The sequence below is a fragment of the Plecotus auritus genome, assembly GCF_963455305.1.
Source record: "Plecotus auritus genome assembly, chromosome: 6".
Classification (NCBI taxonomy): domain Eukaryota; kingdom Metazoa; phylum Chordata; class Mammalia; order Chiroptera; family Vespertilionidae; genus Plecotus; species Plecotus auritus.
Genome location: NC_137773.1, coordinates 62,864,754 through 62,884,157, shown reverse-complemented (window position 1 = coordinate 62,884,157; position 19,404 = coordinate 62,864,754). Strand labels below are relative to the sequence as shown.

At 39.9% G+C, this 19,404-nt stretch overlaps 1 protein-coding gene across 2 annotated transcripts in view; it reads left to right on the top strand.

Annotated features, from left to right (window-relative positions):
* Positions 1-19,404, top strand: part of TLL1 (tolloid like 1) — a 174,767-nt gene that overhangs the window by 31,178 nt on the left and 124,185 nt on the right. The window contains exon 2 of one of the 2 annotated variants that reach the window (XM_080675293.1): positions 828-933. The exons of the other annotated variant lie outside the window; for it this stretch is intronic. Within the exon in view, the coding sequence (XP_080531419.1) occupies positions 912-933 (22 nt within the window). The 5' untranslated portion in view covers positions 828-911. The remainder of the gene's footprint in view (positions 1-827; positions 934-19,404) is intronic. 2 annotated transcript variants of the gene reach the window in all.

Sequence of the window (19,404 nt, the reverse complement as noted above, 5' to 3'; positions counted from 1 at the left end):
GGTTTCACTCCCACACTGCTTTCCTTTGGTCAGTCCAGCTTGTGTTCTTTTATTGAGTTTATGTGGCTCCAAAAATCCTTGGGGTAGACTGCTTGTGTGTAGTCAGGCCTTGTTTTGGTGGATGAGCCTGAGGAATATCATACATTTGTATTTCCTGAAACACTGGGGAGTGCGTAAAGATGTTGGCATAGCCCCTATATTCCTGAGCTGGACTGGTGGAGCTGGCCCATAAATAATAGAGCCTTCTGTGAGCAGGAGGAAGTACAGTGACACTTCTATGTGGTTACACTTAGTTTTATGCACTACGTATTAATTAAATTATATTCCACATTATTCAGTAATAATTGAGTGTATGTATATTAGGCTAGCTTTAGTTATGGGACATATATTAAGTTTATTTTAAAGATATTAGACTAAACAATAAATATTCTGTATTAAAGCTCATTTAAAATGATTTTATGATACTAATTCTTAAGATTTTGTTCTTATTTACAAACAACAATATAATTTATATACTATCCACCACTAATTGGCTTTCTGTATATGCCAGAATTTTTAAAAATAGGGAGTTATAATATTGTCATGCCATTAAAGCTAATGTCTAAGTGAATGGCAATATGGAAAAAATGTGTTTATAACCCTTTTATGATACTGTATATTCTTTGGATAAATACAGTTTACTCTAGGTTTTCATCACCATTTCTTGCTGTGGTGGGACAATGTTATAGTCTCAAATGGCATGTGGCCAAACATGGATCAGTGTTAGGCCTTGAAGGCCTTGTTGAAAACACTCACTCTGGGATACTACTGTGCTTCTTTACTTCCAGACTGACCACTGCTCTAAGCAGTGTTGGGGCATTGCCTGGGGCTGCCGAGCCCTTGAAGGTCAAGAAGAAGCACCTGAACTTCTCATGATGGGAGGTCAGAGTCAATGTAAGTGACTTCCTAATTTGGGGGGCCAAATCCCTTCAGTGATTCCGATCTGTATGAAGTCAGCATATAAATGATTATTTCCAGTGTCTGTTTTATGTTATCATCATACCCCAACATAATGCCATTTGGCCTAAAATAAAACGTTGGAAGTATTGCTCAGGTCATAAATTCTTATATATCTTTGGTGAAAAACATAGTACAAAAATATGATGCATTCAGGTTTTTTTAAATTTTATTTCCTTAGGATAACCCATAGATATTTTTAATTCTGTAAAAATCCCACTTTGAGGAACTTGGAGTTACTTTGAACCTTTGTGTCAAGTGTAACTCAGTGAAAACTTAGAATATTTAATTTAAAATTTTTTTGGACTTTAAAGCTGAACATAAATGGGCTCATAAATGCATAAGTGGGAAAAGCTGCAAAATTTGAGAATAGTTTTAATTTTGATATATTTGAGCATTGTTGTTAAACACTGTTACTCAGTACAGATTTTTTTCTTTTCAATATTACTTCCTGAATTCCCAATCATATAGTAATTTCCAAGGTAACACTTAGTAAGCTGTTACAGAAAATACTTGGTTTATGTTCAAATGGATAATAGAAATAGTAGAAATAATGTTTGTTTGTGATAAATTACAGGAGACTAGGGTTGGATTTTTCCTTTAGGGCAGAATAATCCTATCTAATAAAATAGTAATATGCAAATTAGCGATCACTCTGCTATACCCACAAGCCACACCCACCAGCCAATCAGGAGCAGATATGCAAATTAACCCAACCAAGATGGCTGCGGCCACGGAGTGAGCAGGAGGCTTGGGTTTCCCCGGCAATGGAGGAAGTCAAGTTTTTCGCACACCCAGGCAGGCCCAGGCTCAAGGCTACAAAGTTTCAATTATAGAAGATAAATAAATCCCAACAAAAATGGCTGTGGCCGCAGAGCAAGCAGGAGGCTTGGCTCCGCTCAAAGCTACAAAGTTTCAATTATAGTAGATAAATAAATCCCAGATCCCAGGGCCTCTGCTTGGGTCGCCGGGGGGCGTGGCCAGCCTGCAAACCACCACAGGCCCCTCGCCCAGGCCACCCCACGCCCCAAGGGAACCCCCACCCTGATCTGGGACACCCTTCAGGGAAAACCAGCTGGCCCCCACCCATGCACCAGGCCTCTATCCTATCTAATAAAAGAGTAATATCCAAATTGACTGTCACTCCAACACACAAGACAGCTGCCCCCATGTGGACACAAGATGGCCACCACAACATGGCCAGCAGGGGAGAGACCAGGCCTGCAAGGGAGGGCAGTTGTGGGCGATCAAGCCTGCAGGGGAGGGCAGTTAGGGGTGACCACACCAGCAGAGGAGGGAACTTGGGGGCGACCAGGCCTGCAGGGAAGGGCAGTTGGGGGGGAACCCAGGCCTGCAGGGGAGAGCGGTTGGGAGGGACCAGGCCTGCAGGGGAGGGCAGATAGGGGTGACCAGGCCTACAGGGGAGGGCAGTTAGGGGCAATCAGACTGGCAGGGGAGCAGTTAGGCATCAATCAGGCTGTCAGGGGAGTGGTTAGGGCAGGGGTGGGCAAACTTTTTGACTCGAGGGCCACAATGGGTTCTTAAACTGGACCAGAGGGCCGGAACAAAAGCATGGATGGAGTGTTTGTGTGAACTAATATAAATTCAAAGTAAAGGAGCGGAGGGGAGAGCAAGAGAACTGGATAGAACAGCCGGATCCGGCCCGCAGGCCATAGTTTGCCCACGGCTGGGTTAGGGGGTAATCAGGCTGGCAGGCAGAAGCTATTAGGGGCAATCGGGAAGGCAGGCAGGTGAGCAGTTGGGAGCCAGCAGTCCTGGATTGTGAGAGGGATGTCCGACTGCCCGTTTAGGCCCGGTAGGATCGGGCCTAAATGGGCAGTTGGACATCCCTCGAGGGTTCCCAGATTGGAGAGGGTGCAGGCTGGGCTAAAGGACACACACCCCCGTGCACAAATTTCATGCACCGGGCCTCTAGTGAAGTTATAATAAACAAAGATAAGGGGAGAAAATAATGATAGAATAGGTAATATTAATATCATTTTATTGTCATCAAGTCCTGAGGATCTAAATCTCTTTTCAAATTGTTTTCTGTGCAGTTTATAAGTTATAAGATAATGGCATTTAAAGACTAGAAGAAAATTTCTCTTGTACAGTTGACTCCTGTGTAAAATTATAGTGCTTCACTATATAGAAGGGAAAACAAGGTTCTGCAGTAAGCAAAGATTCAAATTCGTTTATATTTTTTTATCCTAGTGGCTTGGATCTAACTCATGTTTGAACTGATGTCATACAAATGAATGTTTTATGTAATGCTAATTTCCTTAATTGAATTCATCCTATAAAGTATTCAAACAGAGAGTCCTAGAAGAGCATGGTAATAGAGAAAAAAGCCCCAGGTATAGCTGAAGTTCCCATCCCCACGTTACTTAAGTGTCATGTAAGTTCTGTGAGCACCAGCTCTGATTCCCTGTCCTGCCTGCCTTCCTAGGTTATTGTGAAGACCAAATGAGATCATAGATGTGAAAGTACTTTGTTAACTGTAACAAGCTGTAGAAAATTTAATCTTTTGGGTGCAACACTTGGAACAAAACGTTTAAAATAATTTGGGTATTTTATTCAGCAACTTTAGAGAAGGTTGTCTTCTACATAAATTATATTTTTAAAAAGAGCAAGAAACAAAGTCATTAATATATAGTGGGCTGAAATACACGGAATAACAACGTAAATGTTTGGGAAAAGCAGCTTTAGTTACCATGGCATACCCTGGGATTTTCACTAGCTTCCTTTCTCTCTCTCCTCTGCCTTCTCTCTAGCTTCTCCCACTTCTGCCTCTCCCTCTCTCCATTCTGTCCCTCCACCCACTTACTCTCCAAGGTTGGTTGGACTTTCTTGCCTGTTTCCTGACCTTGAGTTTTATACCTTCTTTACGGGTGTTATATCACTTAGACATCTGGCCGGTTTTGTATGAGGTTTTTGACATCTTCCCTTTGATGTTTTGTAGTAAGACAGGGAGAAGTTCTAAGCTGCTGGACCAGAAAAAGGAGCGTAGTCTTTGGTCCCCAGTGAGTCATGAAAGCACAGGTAGTGTTGACAGGTGTGCATAGCCGCACTTCGGCTGAGACCGTTCCTTGGTTTGAAACGCTTTAGTTAGACCTGTCACTACCATTTTCAGTTAACAGTTATTTTCAAAAAAACCCCCACAAGACATGTTTAGCATGAAAACTCGGAGAAAAGCAGAAACAGAAAAGTAATATATAAAATGGAAAGGAAGCAGAGTTTGAGAACAAATACATAGAATCCTGCATTGCAAAGGTGAATTTTTAGATGGGACGTGTGAGGAAGGCTGTTGGATGAGTGAAAAAGAACAAAGAAAACTCATTTTACCAGAGTTGCTCTGGCTTGTCTGAAAAGCTGACGGGGACTCTGGAATTCTGGGGAGCAGTGCACACCAAATGACCTATGCCAACCAAGAACATTGGAAAGGGAGAAAAAAGTCCAAAAATGAATGGGTAAAAGGAGGTAAGGAACTCATTTACCTTGGCACTCATGGTTTAAACACAAGAGGAGTATCTGTTTTGAAACCATTTAAACTTATTAGCATGAAATACTTGCTGTGATTCTTTGTTATTGGTTGTTTTTGTAACATGTAGTTGAAAGAGTGGATAAGAAAGCTCAGTATTTGCTGAACACTGTTTACCATTCTGCAATTACCCCAAGGCAGAAAATTGGAGTTACTTTTTCTCCATTTCCCTCTCCTTCATTTCTTTATTATTGCCATCCTTTCCCTTCCAAACCTTTCTTTCCATGTCTCTTTCTTCTTCCTTTCCTTCCTTATTCTCCATTCTCCTGCCCCAAGATTGTAGAATGACTTCCTTAGACTTACAAGCCCTAACTTGACAATGGGACATCTCAGCAGGGTTCTCCTCCAACATATCAATCATGAGTAATACCAATTCAAAAGGGATGCACATGCCATCTTGAATTTTCAACAATTCCCTGCTGCCTAAAGAGGCTGATGTTGATAAAGACATGAAAGTTTAAAAGTAGAGCATTACTTCAATAATTTAGGCTATGTGTTGGCATTGTCTTATGATTTTCAGAATTTATGTTTATGGAAAAGCTGGGAAGTTTGGAACCGGTTCTTTAGGTGGAGGCCACTCTTCTCCGAGGGTCAGGCACTGGTGCCAGCCCAGGATTGGCGAGGGTTGGCCTCTGCTCACCGGAGGTTCCTGCCTGTGCCTGGGCTGCTGTGTGTGTGAGAGAGTGATCGCCGAGCTGCTGTAGTGTACCTCTGTCTTTCAGGCAGGGATATCAGTAACTAGCTTGTACCTGTCTTTGGAAAAATTACAAAAAGGTACCCCCACTGAACAGAAGAATTGCAACAAGGCACGTTTCCTTTCCGGTGTGGCTCAGCTCTGAGACCGGCCTGGATATGGGCCCTCGTTTGCCACTGGGAACTGTTGCACAGGTATAGATAGTACAATCTTATGCAGTAGTCCCGCCTCCAAGCCACAGGGCGATGGAAAAATGGGAAATTTCCCTACAAATGATGATGCTTTGGAATTAGCAGGTTATCACCATTTCATCTGTCAGTTTTCAGAGATTTAAGCAACTTATTACTTAAAGTATTATATAAATAAAGTGCTTATTTTAAATAGGCACATGGTATGAATTATTTGAAAAGTGAATATGAAATATAAGATTTGTTCCTATGCTATTTAATGAGGTGTTGGGGTAGGCAAATAAGGCAAATTAAAGATTAAATTGTGAATACTCTCATGGGTCAAAGAGTTGGTCACAGTAATTACGATTCCCAGCCTTGGTAGCATTCCAGATTCTCTGATAGCTTAGGAACTTTAGGAACATATGGATTGCAATAAAAGTAAAATATCAAACATGTGTGTGCACGTGCGCACCTGTGTGTGTGTGTGTGTGTGTGTGTGTGTGTATCTATCATCTATCTGTCATCTATATCTATATTTTTAAAATATTAATTCACATTTTAAGACCTTACTGAGGAGATAAGAAGCAGGATGGGAAACATTTCTGGTTGAAAACTTCATACTCAAAAGCTGTGATATTCCTCTTAGCTGCATTTAAAAATATGAGTCACTTTATTAAAAGAAATGAAATTTGGATATAATGTGGTAGGTAATTTCCTTTTATCATCCAGCTGAAGTTCTTATCTCCTGGGGACGGGAAGACCATAGGGGAGGGTGACGTGGGGTGGGAAACAGGAGGCTGCTCCATCTCAGGAAATGGAAGGCAGAAGGGTGAGTCTTGAGCATCTTTTGGTTCTGTTTGCACAATCTAGTGATGAAATCACCTGAGTTTCAGGGATCCCTACTGTTGTTCTGGACATGGCAGCTGGCATTAGTGCCATGTATTGTTTTCATTGGTAGTTAAGCCAGAGTGGTGCCATGCCAAAGCCAGACCCCAAGAATTCCCGGCCAGCTAGCTGTCCTGGCCAACTGTGTTGTTTTATTAACTTTACAATAATGGAACCTCATTGTTTATACACTTGAACAACTATAGTTTTGAACTCTACCTATTAAGTCATGATAAGGTTTTATTGCAGTAGATGAATAGTGTATGCTATATTTATCTTATACATTTTTTAAACAAGCCCAGCTTCCTTATAAAAAATAAAAAGTAACAGCTCTAGTGGTTTATAATTCATGTTTGATATTACAGTTTTGAAATTTGAGCTGATAATATTTTACTTATTTAGAAACTAGAACAGAACTCTAAATACTGGGACTAACTTTAAGAATTAAAAAAATGCAAGTATATACTCAAATTTCAATTAGAAATTTTACAAACCATAAAAAGACATGGTTTTGTAAGATATTCTATATACTAAAATCAAGTGAAGGGTATTTGCTTACTCTTTTATTAATTTCTGTTTTCTTAGACTGTTTGTAGGAATATTAAATTATGTTTGATATGGAGGAGGGACCTTTAAGAAAGTTTAAAGTATAACTAAAATAAAAGCTATTAAGACTATCTCTACAGCATGTTAAGAGTGCTAAATTCCCTTTAGAACTGGAAGTTTTACTAGCTTGTTTTTTTCTGCTCTAGTTGCAGCCATAGACCAAGTGACAGCATCACTGTTTTTAATAAAAAGGATTAATAAAATTGTAAGCGGATTAAGCATTTCAGATTCTCTCTTCTATGCTTAATATGAGAGTATTGGCTTGAAACCAGTATACTATACATACTAATTTATTGCTACTTTGCTTGAAGTAATGTAGAAGATTACCTCTTCTGAGATTATTCACCTGGGATAGTTATTCTCAGCCAGGAACAATTTTACCTCCCGGGGACATTTGGCAATGTCTGGAAACATTTTTGGTTGTCACAATTGTGTGTGTGTGTGTGTGTGTGTGTGTGTGTGTGTGTGTGTGTGGTGGTGGGGGGTTTGCTACTGGCATCTAGTGAGTAGAGGTCAGAGATGTTGCTAAAACATCTTACAGTGCAAAGGAAAATCCCCCACAGCAAAGAGTCATCCAGTCCAAAATGTCAATAGTGCCTGCAAGGTTAAGAAACCCTAATCTAGGAGTGTTTTAAGTTTGGCTTCTTCTTTATCTCTTCTCTTTTGACTTTTCCTTCTTTTTATGGTATGTCTAGCTTGGAATGGAGAAGAAGTAATAAGTTTCTGTTTTGTGCTAAGTGTAATCTTTTCAAAGTCATTTCCCAAAATATGGTATTGTACAGAGTAAAAAGGAAGTCAGGAGACGTGTACTGTCGGTATATGACCTTGGACATGTCATGTCAACTCTTTCATTTCTTTTATCTTTAAAAATCAAAACTGAATAGGATCTAAGGATTCTTCTAGACCAATACAGTCAAAATAATTTGGCTAAACCATGTCTTCACCCTGACATGAGCACCTCCTCTGCATCAAATAACATGCAGAGTGAAACAGCACAGGTCAGATGGTGTCATTCCTTATTGCTGTGTGTAGGCAGCAATGCCCATGATTTAACTGGGGAGACAGACATGTAAACAGAAGTGACTGCACTATGGTAAGTGTCTAATAAAAGTGTGATCAAAGTTCTACAGAGCAGGAGAAAACAGCCACGACTGTGATAAGGAGCGTTGGGTAAGTTATCAGAGAGACGGTAGAATCTGACATGGCTATTGGAGGAGAGGAGGAATTTGCCAGAAGGCAAGGAAGGGCATTCCAGGCAACAGGAATGGCATAAACTTAGAATTACAGAAGCTCTGGAATGTTTGGTGATGTTACAAAGTTTCCGGATGGCTGGGGCATCATCACTCTTCTTGCATCACTTTAAAATATCACACATTTTTAAATCTATGAAAAGTCAATATGACCGGTTCATCCTTACCCCCTTACACCTGAGCCATCCAACGTGTGTGTCACAGGCACAGACAGCCTCAATTACAGGCTGAGGATTCCTTCAGGCTCAGACTCTCCTACTTGTTTTAACTTGTTTCCGATCTGCTGCTTCACTGTTAATGCTGGGGCTCGGGATGCTGAGCTGTCAGGGAAAAACAAATCCATATTTTTAAAAAGTGCCTGTTTTCCCCCGCGCGCCCCCCCCCCCCCATCAATTTCCCTTGAAATAACTTTGACTTTTAATAACTCCCCTGGGGCAGTGGACTTGGGTAATTAAAACATCTGATTTAATGCACAAATACAAGTGAACCAAGTACAGCGCCGTCCCATTTGGCCCTCCTAAAACAAGTAGAGAAGCTGATGGCAGAAATAGTGCCGAAGCTTCTGGCACAGCGGGAAGTCACGCAGCACGGGTTTTTGGCTTCGCGTGGTCAAATGCCGCTGAGCATTGCTGAACAATTGGTTCACAGCTTGGCCAAAGCCACCATCACAGTTTTCTGCCGCAGCTGGGAAAACCAGCATCTTCCTTTAGAGAATGTCATAAAAGGAATGAGAGTGTCCTGAGGGAAATTCATCTTTCTGTCCTCCGTGAAGAAGTCCACGCATTTTGCATGAGTTTTCCCTCAGCAAGTCTGACTTTTCTCGGGAGAGGGGAGCTGAAGAGGAATAACTCCTTCTGTTGCTCTCCTTTGGAAATATCCAGCTAGAAGATGAAGCTCTGTAGTAGATATCACAGTGACTCCAAGAGAGTTCAGGAAATCTGTCTTCTCTTTCCAGCCAAGCCGCTGACTTCCTGTGACACTTACTTCTTGAAGTCTGAACTTCTCCTTCTAGAAATGAATCAAAGAATACCTGCTGATCATTGCTTAGGAAGTAATGTCCGTAGGGTATTTGAGAAGAAAAAGGTTCCATAACACAAATAAGTAGTTTTCCACCCTTGATATCAGTGAGTTCCCTGTTTATATGTTTAAATTCTATGAAGTCTGACACTTGGCAACTTTTCCTTCTCCCCACCAGAATGTAAAATTCATGGTTAACTGCTCGTTATGAATTTGTCCCAAGCTCACTTAACCTAATAAATATCCCAGAAAAGAGCCAGCTTGGCTGGAGTTGAATCAGCACAGCTTTGCTAATTTGGTCACTACTAAGCCAACGCTTTTTAAGCTGGTATGAGCTAAGGGGGAATGTTCAGAAATCAAGACTTGGGTGCATTCTCCCAGAAATCACTGGAATTCAGCTGTCTCTATCTGCTTGGTAAGAGAAGGAGGTACAAATACTGGTCACTGTGTTCCAGGCCAACACATCCCCTTTGGTATACATAGACACCCTCGGAGGTAGTTGAGGAGGGTCTATAATGCAGAATTAATGCCCAAGCAATCGGGTGTGACAAATGAGGATTTAAAATGTTTTGAGTTCTTAAAGACTGTTTATTATGCAATAAGTGCATATTCTTTTATTGTTTATTAGATTTTGTTTTCTATGTGAAGAATCATTTTACTTCATGTTTTAGAGCAGGAATAAAGTTTTACTGCAATAGCCACACTCATTCATTCACATGGATTCTGCAGCTGCTTTTGCATTACAATAGCTGAGTTTAGTAATTACAACGGAGAATTTATGACCTACAAAGACTAAAATAAAAATATGAACTATCTGGCTTTTTACAGAAAAAGTTTGCTGACCCTTGCTTTAAAGAAAAAATACCTTTGTAAACAAAATAAATTTCTGCAATTTAGAGAAATTCTCTCAGGGTGATCATTCACCTAGACAAATGAAATTCTTTTCTTTTGAAGATGTGGTAACCCCAAATACTTTCTTTTCATCATATTTGCTTTATAATACCTGAGAAATTTTTTTAAATGCAAGTATTGAAATAATATGTAAATGAAAATATATTTCTTATGATCTATAAACATTCCAGAAAAAAACATGCATATGGCATTAGAGTGATTACTATACTGGTATAAAGCGATATTGAATTCTATGTCACCAGTTATTTTAAGGAAATGAATAAATAACAATATAACAATAACAGGAGCAAATGTTTATAAAATGCTTATTCTGTGTTAGACACCATTTAAATACTTTTTAATTTCTTTCATCAGCAACCATTTGAAGTAGAATGATTATTTTCCTTGTTTTATATAGGACATTTTTCAGTTGTGGATACAGTTGAGGAATTTACTTTTCAAGAATAATATTCTAGCCCTAACCAGTTTGGCTCAGTGGATAGAGTGTTGGCCTGCGGACTGAAGGGTCCCAAGTTTGATTCCGGTCAAGGGCATGTACCTTGGTTGCGGGTACATCCCCAGTAGAGGGTGTGCAGGAGGCAGCTGATGGATGTTTCTCTTTCATCAATGTTTCTAGCTCTCTATCCCTCTTCCTTCCTCTCTGTAAAAAATCAATATAATATATTTAAAAAAATAATATTCTAACAACATATTATTTATCTTATGTACTTATTAATACAAATGATTTGTTAAGTTTCCAAAAATTGCAAAGCCAAGGAAGTGACTGTATATTATTGAGAACTAGAGGCCTGGTGCACAAAATTCGTGCACAGGCGTGTGTGTCCCTCAGCCCAGTCTGAACCCTCTCCAATCTGGGACATCCCTCTCACAATCCAGGACTGCTGGCTCCCAATTGCTCGCCTGCCTGCCTGCCTTCCTGATTGCCCCTACCCACTTCTGCCTGCCAGCCTGATCACCCCCTAACCACTCCCCTGCCAGTCTGATTGATGCCTAACTTCTCCCCTGCCAGCCTGTTTGCCACTAACTGCCCTCCCCTGCAGGCCTGGTCCCCTCCCAACTGCCCTTCCCTGTAGGCCCGGTCCCTCCCAACTGCTCTCCCCTGCAGGCCTGGTCACCCCTAACTGCCCTCCCCTGCAGGCTTGATCACCCCCAACTGCCCTCCCTTGCAGGCCTGGTCCCTCCCAACTGCCCTTCCCTGCTGGCCATCTTGTGGCGGCCATCTTGTGTCCACATGGGGGCAGGATCTTTGACCACATGGGGGCAGCCATCTTGTGTGTTGGAGTGATGGTCAATTTGCATATTACTCTTTTATTAGATAGGATAGAGGCCTGGTGCACGGGTGGGGGCCAGCTGGTTTTCCCTGAAGGGTGTCCCGAATCAGGGTAGGGGTTCCCTTGTGGCATGGGGCGGCCTGGGTGAGGGGCCTGTGGTGGTTTGCAGGCTGGCCACGCCCCCCGGCGACCCAAGCAGAGGCCCTGGGCTCTGGGATTTATTTATCTTTTACAATTGAAACTTTGTAGCCTTGAGTGGAGGCCTGGGCCCGCCAGGGTGTGTGGAAAGCTTGGTTTTCTCCATCGCCGGGGAAACCCAAGCCTTCTGCTCTCTCCGTGGCCACAGCCATCTTGGTTGAGGTATGATCAATTTGCATATTACTCTTTTATTAGATAGGATGATAGCAAATGGTTTTAAAACAAAGGAAAGTTATATTGAATTATAATCTGGCAGTTTTCAGTTATGAGCTTAATTTAATTTTTGTAAGCTTTTGCGAGGCTTAATTTAATTTTTAAAATATGCCTAGGTTTATGCTGGTTTTATTTTTCTCTTCCTTTAAAGTTAACACATTCAAATGTGCCCATATTGGAGACTGCAGTGACTGGCTTCATATTCTGCACCAGGTAGTTTTCCATTAAGGAGTTCATTCTGAGGCACTGCACTCACACAAAGATGATGTGGCCTGAGGCAGAGATAGGTTTTCAGAAGGTGGCTGGATAATTGATAAGCAGAGGATGTAGTCCTCTGTATGGCTTTTAGTAGTAAAGCAGAAGCTATGCTAAACTGATTATAAGAATGTCAGAGGAGTGATTGATAGAGTTTGACTGCAAGTAGAAGCACCAATTGAAACTTAGCTTTGCATGAAAGTCAGACAAGGATTGGACATTGTGGAATAGGTAGTAAGGTTTTTGTAGTTCAGCATTTAACACCACCTAGCTTTGCCTACTCAGGAATTTATCTTGCGGAAGTACAAAGGAGGTGAGAAGTAAAGGCAAAGAATGCCATCAGAGACATTTGAGATCATAAATTCCCCTAGTTAGTCCACACTCATGAGAACCCCCCATGTTTTCTTGAACCCATAGTGTTGCTATTTCAGCTATTCCGCATGTCACCATATGCTTTTAACTCTGAAATGTTATTTAACCTGTTGAACTTGGAAATTCTTATTTGAAATATATTTTGTGGGTAGAAAGTGAGTTTTCCTAACAAAAAGAATGCCCCATCCCTGATTCTCATCATTTTTACCTATACAGCTGTTTACATCAAGACTAAAGATCAGAATAATAAATAAGGATGATTTATAAACCTTTTAGCATCTGCAGTAACCATGCAAACTTGGAAGATACAGCTCAGTCATGAGTCAAGAAATGAAGACTGAGAATGGGAAGTTAAATTGAATGTTTTGACATTCATATTTCAGATTTCCTCTTTTAGAATTTGTTTGTAAGCTGTTGGTATTAAAGAGATTTATAATTACTTGTCAAAAACGTATTTAGAAATAATAATTTAATAATCACGAAATTAGTTGCTATGATTATGTAAATTAATTATAATTCTATAGTACGTCTGTATTATTTATGAAATTATTATCAATATATTAATACTAGAGGCCCAATGCACAAAGATTCGTGCAGGAATGGGCCTTCCTTTCCCTGGCTGCTGCCACTGCCTTCGCTCTGCCCAGAGCTGCCTTTCCACCTTCCCACACTGCCCAGAGGCCTGGAGCAGCTGTGGCAGGGCGGAACGCCTGTGTCCCGCCCCGCCCCCGGCCACTCGGCACCTGCTTATGCAAATTAACCCACCATCTTTGTTGGGTCAATTTGCATACTCACTCCTGATTGGCTGGTGGGCATTGCGAAGATATGGTCAATTTGCATCTTACTCTTTTATTAGTGTAGATTCATTTTAATACATTAAATCAGTTATGAGTTCTCTTGTCTGTGAAAAAAAGTCTTCCATTTGTATATAGTCATCCTCCAAAGATCTGTTATGTATATACTAGGGAATACTAGCCATAAGAAAAGATGAAATACTGCTATTTGCGACAACATGGATGGGACCTGAGAATATTATGCTAAGCAAAATAAGTCAGTGAGAAAAAGCTAAGAACCATATGATTTCACTCATATGTGGGATATAAAACTGAAACTCACAGACACAGACAACGGTATGGTGGCTACCAGAGGGAAGGGGGTGGGTAAAGGGGCCAGATGTATGGTGATTTGACTTGGGTGGTGGACACACAATACAATATACATATACACTTGAAACCTATATGATCTTATTAACCAATGTCACCCCAACAAATAAAAAACAAACAAACAAAAAAACTTCCCCTGAGAATAAGCGTTGTCGAATTGCAGAATGAATTGTGACATTGAATTATTTGAAGTATGGAAAAAAGCTTCGGAAGCTAGAGTGTAAATGTTGGTCAGATATAATACTGCTCTTCCCAGCTGTACAGTAAGACACTTCAGTTACCTGGGCACTTTACTATTTCTGATTAGCAGGTTAAAGCCGCTTTAAGTCTATGAAATTTCTCAAAAAATTCTTGTATAAGACTTCACAAGTTTATATACTTCTACTAGTATATGTGCCCCCCAAACTCAAAAACAAATGAGAAAAAAAACAATCTCACCAAACCTAAAACAACACCCTAGCTCATTTGTAATTTTTTTAAGCTTCCATTGCATGCCAGTGGTGGTCACTCGGTCTCATTTTGCATAACTTTTAGTAAGTTCTCCTCCGGTCTGGTCAGTTTTTCCTCAGACACTCCCTGGGATGTTATCTGGTGCCTGAGGGTGGGGAGGGGAGGTTGTTTTGTGACATCATGGTCTTGGGGGAGAGGAAGCCTCAGATCTGAGCCTTGTCCCTCAGTTCACACTGGCCTCTGCTGGGTGGTGACAATTCTGGTCTTGTGCCCACTGCTGTTTCCTTGGCTGGTGTTCACTGTGGAAGTCAGGGATGATGAACTTGTGTTCCCTCTGACACAAACCCACAGACTGTCACTGTTGTTGAAAATCCTGAGGTTGGTAGCCCATTCCATCCTGGCATCTGTCATTCAGCTTTTCATTTCAGGGCCACTTTGACTGTTCATGTCTTATCCCTTCCATGTCTTATCCAGCACCATCAGCTACCTGTGCACCCTGCACAGGGCACAGAGAAATAGCCAGAATGCCCTCCTTGCCCAGAGGGAATTGGGGAGGGGCTGGGATTACTAACTTGCACTGGCATTACATTCAGAAGCCCACATCGGAGGGAGTCCACTGAACAGGGACTTCCCTTGCAGATTCCCAGGTGCCCTGTGCACTCAGGTTTGCTCTCAGTGCACCTGAGCTGCTCCCCTCCCAGACACATGGTGTGGGAGCTGGGACACTCTGATTTCCCCGCTGGTTCTCCTACTTTCAAATTTCTATGCATTTTACTTCTCTTTTCTGTTTTGCTGGATAGTCTTCTAGGTCGTGTCCACCTCCTTCTCATGATAGCATTCATTCTTTCTTTTTAAGTGCAGAATGCCTGCTGGGAACCTCTTGTCATCATAGAGGAACATTTTAAAAAATACAATGATGTTTTCAAAATAGCATTTCTATAGTCTCTGATATGTGACTTAAATCGACTGCACTAGTCCAGGCAACTAGAACTTAGAGGATGGAGCCTCCATGTCAGATAATGATTCACACATCTTTAAAAAGGAACGGAGAGTGATGCTCAGAAATCAGACTCAAAACCTCAGGTTCGGCTTCAGGAGAATGTCCCAGGAGCTGATGACAGAGAGAAGGCAGGAGATAGAGGAACAGGTCTCTGTCTCTACCACATGTTTTCTTTACACAATTTAAAAGGTGATAATTTTATTTCTTGTCATCCTCTAGAAGTGACAAGTTAGTATTTTTTTTTAAATATATATTTATTGATTTCAGAGAGGAAGGGAGAGGAAGGAAGAGGGAGAGAGAGAGAAACATCAATGATGAGAGAGAATCATTGATTGGCTGCTTCCTGCATGCCCCCTACTGGGGATCAATCCCACAACCTGGGCATGTGCCCTGACCGGGAATTGAACCGTAACCTCCTGGTTCATAGGTTGATGTTCAACCACTGAGCCATGCCAACTGGGCAGTATTTTTAAATATCATTTTGAACTGACCAATTCAAACACATTTGATTGATATGTTTCAGTCCACTGCAATTGAGATTAAGAAATATTGCTTTATTTATGGTGGTTTTGATTGTGTTTCATTATTGATCTCACTCCAATGGACTCCAGGATTACCTCTAACAAGTCTCCTGGTGGCTTCGTCCCCTCGTTAGTGACCTTCAGGAATCCAGTAGATTTTAATGTGTTTGTCACAATGGCCACAGGATCCCATAATAAAAAGATAACTGTAGTGTTTCTTATTGCTTCGAAATATCTGGAAGCTATTCATGAGAAATGAAATAAAATTGTTAAGATTAATGAATCTGAACCAAAATTTTGTGTTTCCTTTAATAGGGAGCAGTCAGTATTTGAGGGTTTGTTATTTCGTTAAAGTGACTATTAAAATGAAAAATGAAAGCTCTACAAAAAAATGGCATATGATATGTGAAGTGCCTGAACTGTTTTTGGAACTTACATATAAAAAATTGAACTTTAAAAGTCAGAAGTTACTTTCATTTTGCAGATAAGGAAACTAAAAATCAGAAAGGTTAAGTCACAAAACTAAAAAGTAGTCAACACCCATGACTTTTCATGTTATTATGATTCAGTAAATAGATCATGTTCCAAATACCTTTGTGGCAAAAAATAAAAAAATTTAAAAATCTTGTGACAAAATGTTCAATGCTTAGTTATTTTAGGAATACACTGAGAAGTTATGCTGAAAGAGCCACTATTACCTGACATCAGTCTCTTGTACTCTACAAATATATAAATTGAATGTAGTACTAAGTAAATGCACTTGATCTAAGTTTTAACCCTTTTTAGACCTTAGTATTATAAAATAAAATTCAGATGTAGGAACCAGACCAAACAAACATACAGCTTAGTGAATTATAAGGTGGATACTCTTGTAAGCATCACCCAGGTCAAGAATAGAGCATTTCCACTGTCCCAGAAGCTCTCCCATGTGCCCTGCCCTCCTGATTTTTATAATAACCACTTTCCCCAATGGTTTTATCAGCTGAGTGCAGTCCTAGACACTATAGTTTAGTTTGGCTCATTTAAAAATGTAATATATCTTTTAAGTCTCTTTTGATCTACAGGTTCCCCTTCAGTCTCTTTCTTTTCCTTATAATCTACCTGAGGAAGAACATGCGCCCTTTAACTGGTATAGGTGACCATCGTCTAGGTTTTGCTGATTCAGAGGCCGGTGATACATTCCACCTGCTCCTCTGCCTTCTGTATTTTCTGCACTTGGCAGCTGGATTGAGATGTATCATCAGACTCAAGTTAGATCCCTCTGGTGGTGGTTTGTTCTCTTACCAGGATATACATCATTGTCTGGTTTTAACTTTAAAAAATATATTAGTAGCTGTTGATATTTATTGCTTCTAATGACTATTAATTCCTTGAGAGTTGCAAAATGATGCTATTTTTTCATTGATATAAATAATTTTATAAAGAAATACTTCCTCACTTCTATGTTTTGGTTACTTGGAGGTATAGTTCATATCAAAAAGGCAGAATAAGATTTAATTCTCTTTATTTGCACAATTTTAAAGTCAATAATTTCATTCCTATCATCCTTTAAAAAAGACGTTAGTATTTTTAAGTGTCTTCATGAACTGACTAATTTAAACATATTTGATAGGTTTCCATCCACTGCAATTAAAATGAAGAAATCTTGCTTTATTTATAGTGGTTTTGATTGTGTGTGTTTTTTACATGGTTTTCGTAGTGGTTGCTCTAGGCATAACAATACACATTTGTGGCTTATCCCAGTGTACTGGTGTCAATATTTTACTACTTTGAATGAACTATAGAAACCTTCCTTCCATTTAGTTTCCTTTACCTTTCTCACATTTAAACATCATTGTCCTAAAAAGTGTATGGTATCACTTGTATGAGGAATCTAAAAACCTCCTGGAAATAGAGACTAGAATTGTGGTTACTAGGAGCTGGCAAATATGGAGATGTTGGTCAATAGTACAAAGTTCCAGTTTAAAAATGAATAAGTTCTCTCTCAGAAAGTACCACCTACTTCTCTTTAATGGCTGAGTAGTATTGCATTGTGTTAACGTATCACACATTTTTTATACGCTCAACTGCTTATGGGCACTTGGGCTGCTCCCAAATATTGGATATTGTAAATAATGCTGCAGTAAACATAGAGGTGCATATATCTTTTTGAGTCACTCTTTTGGGTTTCTTTGGATATATTCCCAGAAGTGGAATCTCTGGATCATAAGGCAGTTCCATTTTTAATTTTTTGAGGAAACTCCATAGTGTTTTCAAAGGTGGTGGCACCAGTCTGCTTTCTCACCAGCAGTCTGCTAGGGTCCCCTTTTCTCCACATCCTCGCCAATACTTATTTGTTGATTTATTGATGATAGCCATTCTGACAGGTGTGAGGTGATATCTTATTGTGGTACAAAATAAACTAACAAAATAGAAACAGACTCATAGATACAGAGAATAGACTGAAAGCTGGCAGAGGGAAGGGGATTAGGGAGCTGGGTGGAAAAGGTGAAGGGATTAAGCAAAAAAAAATAAAATAGAATAAAACAAAACCCACAAAACACCTCATAGACACAAACAACAGAATGGTGATTACCAGAGGGAAACGAAGGTGGGGGGAGTTGGAGGAAGGTAAAGGATGGATAAATGGTTATGGAAAGAGACTTGATTTTGAGTGGCAAACACACAATACAATATACACAGTTGTAGACTTGAAACCTGTATACTTTTATTAACCAATGTCACCCCAGTAAATTCAATTTAAAAGATTTAAAAATGAGTAAGTTCTGGAGATCTCATGTACAGCATGGTGTTAATAGTTAATATTATAGTATATACCTGACTATTGCTCAGAGAGCAGGTCTTAAATCTTCCCACCACAAAAAAAGAAATGGTAGTTATGTGACTTGTGGGAGGTGTTAGGCAATGCACTATATAAAATCAAATCAACATGTTGTGCACCATAAAGTTACACAATGTTATAAGTCAATTATATCTCAATAAATCTGGGAGAAATAAGTATCATTATCTTGAGCATCAAATGATGTTATAATTTTTGTTTCAATCATCATATATGTTTTATAAAACTTACTAGATGCCTGGTGCACAAATTTGTGCACAGGTGGGGTCCTGCTGGCCCGTGATAATTGGCCGGGCTGGCCCAGGGGAGGAGCCACGGCAGTTGGCTGGCCGGCCCTGGCCCCTGGTTGAACTCCCGGTCAAGAGGACAATTTGTATATTAGCCTTTTATTATATAGGATGAGGACAATCTCTTATTTATGTTCCAATTTCTGTTTTTCTTCCTATCTTCTTCAGGCTCAAAGATCTCTTCATCTATGATTTATCATTGTTTCTTAGCTTATTCACTGGAAAAACTAGGAAATATTATGTATTTTTAAAGATAAAATACCTAATGACTTCATTCAGATACTGCCAGTTCAAATTTTAGTTGTCTGGTATTTTACTCAATCTCTTGATTTCATTTTGGTTCTCAAAGACACTGAGGATGTTAGACTATTCCATAATTATTCTATCACACCTCTGACACCCAACATTCTCTGAATAACAATACTAGGACAATTATGACCAATTCTGATTACTGAAAACAATAAAACAAAATGTTTTTGCACAGGATACATCTATTAACCTTTTTTTTTTTTTTTTTTTTTTTGGTCAGAGTTTACAACCGTAATGTACAATATTTGATTTCTTGCAACTTTCATTTCTCTTTATTCTGCAAAGTACTATTTAATACTCCACACAAATTTTTCTGATGATGTCCCTCTAGTCATTTTGGTTGTCTGAAGTATGTTCTAGTAGATTCCTGAGGAAGGGTTAATAGTAACCACATTCTTTGAGTTCTTAACTGTTGATAACAGTTTGTATCCTTTATAAGGGAAGTTGGTTTTGTT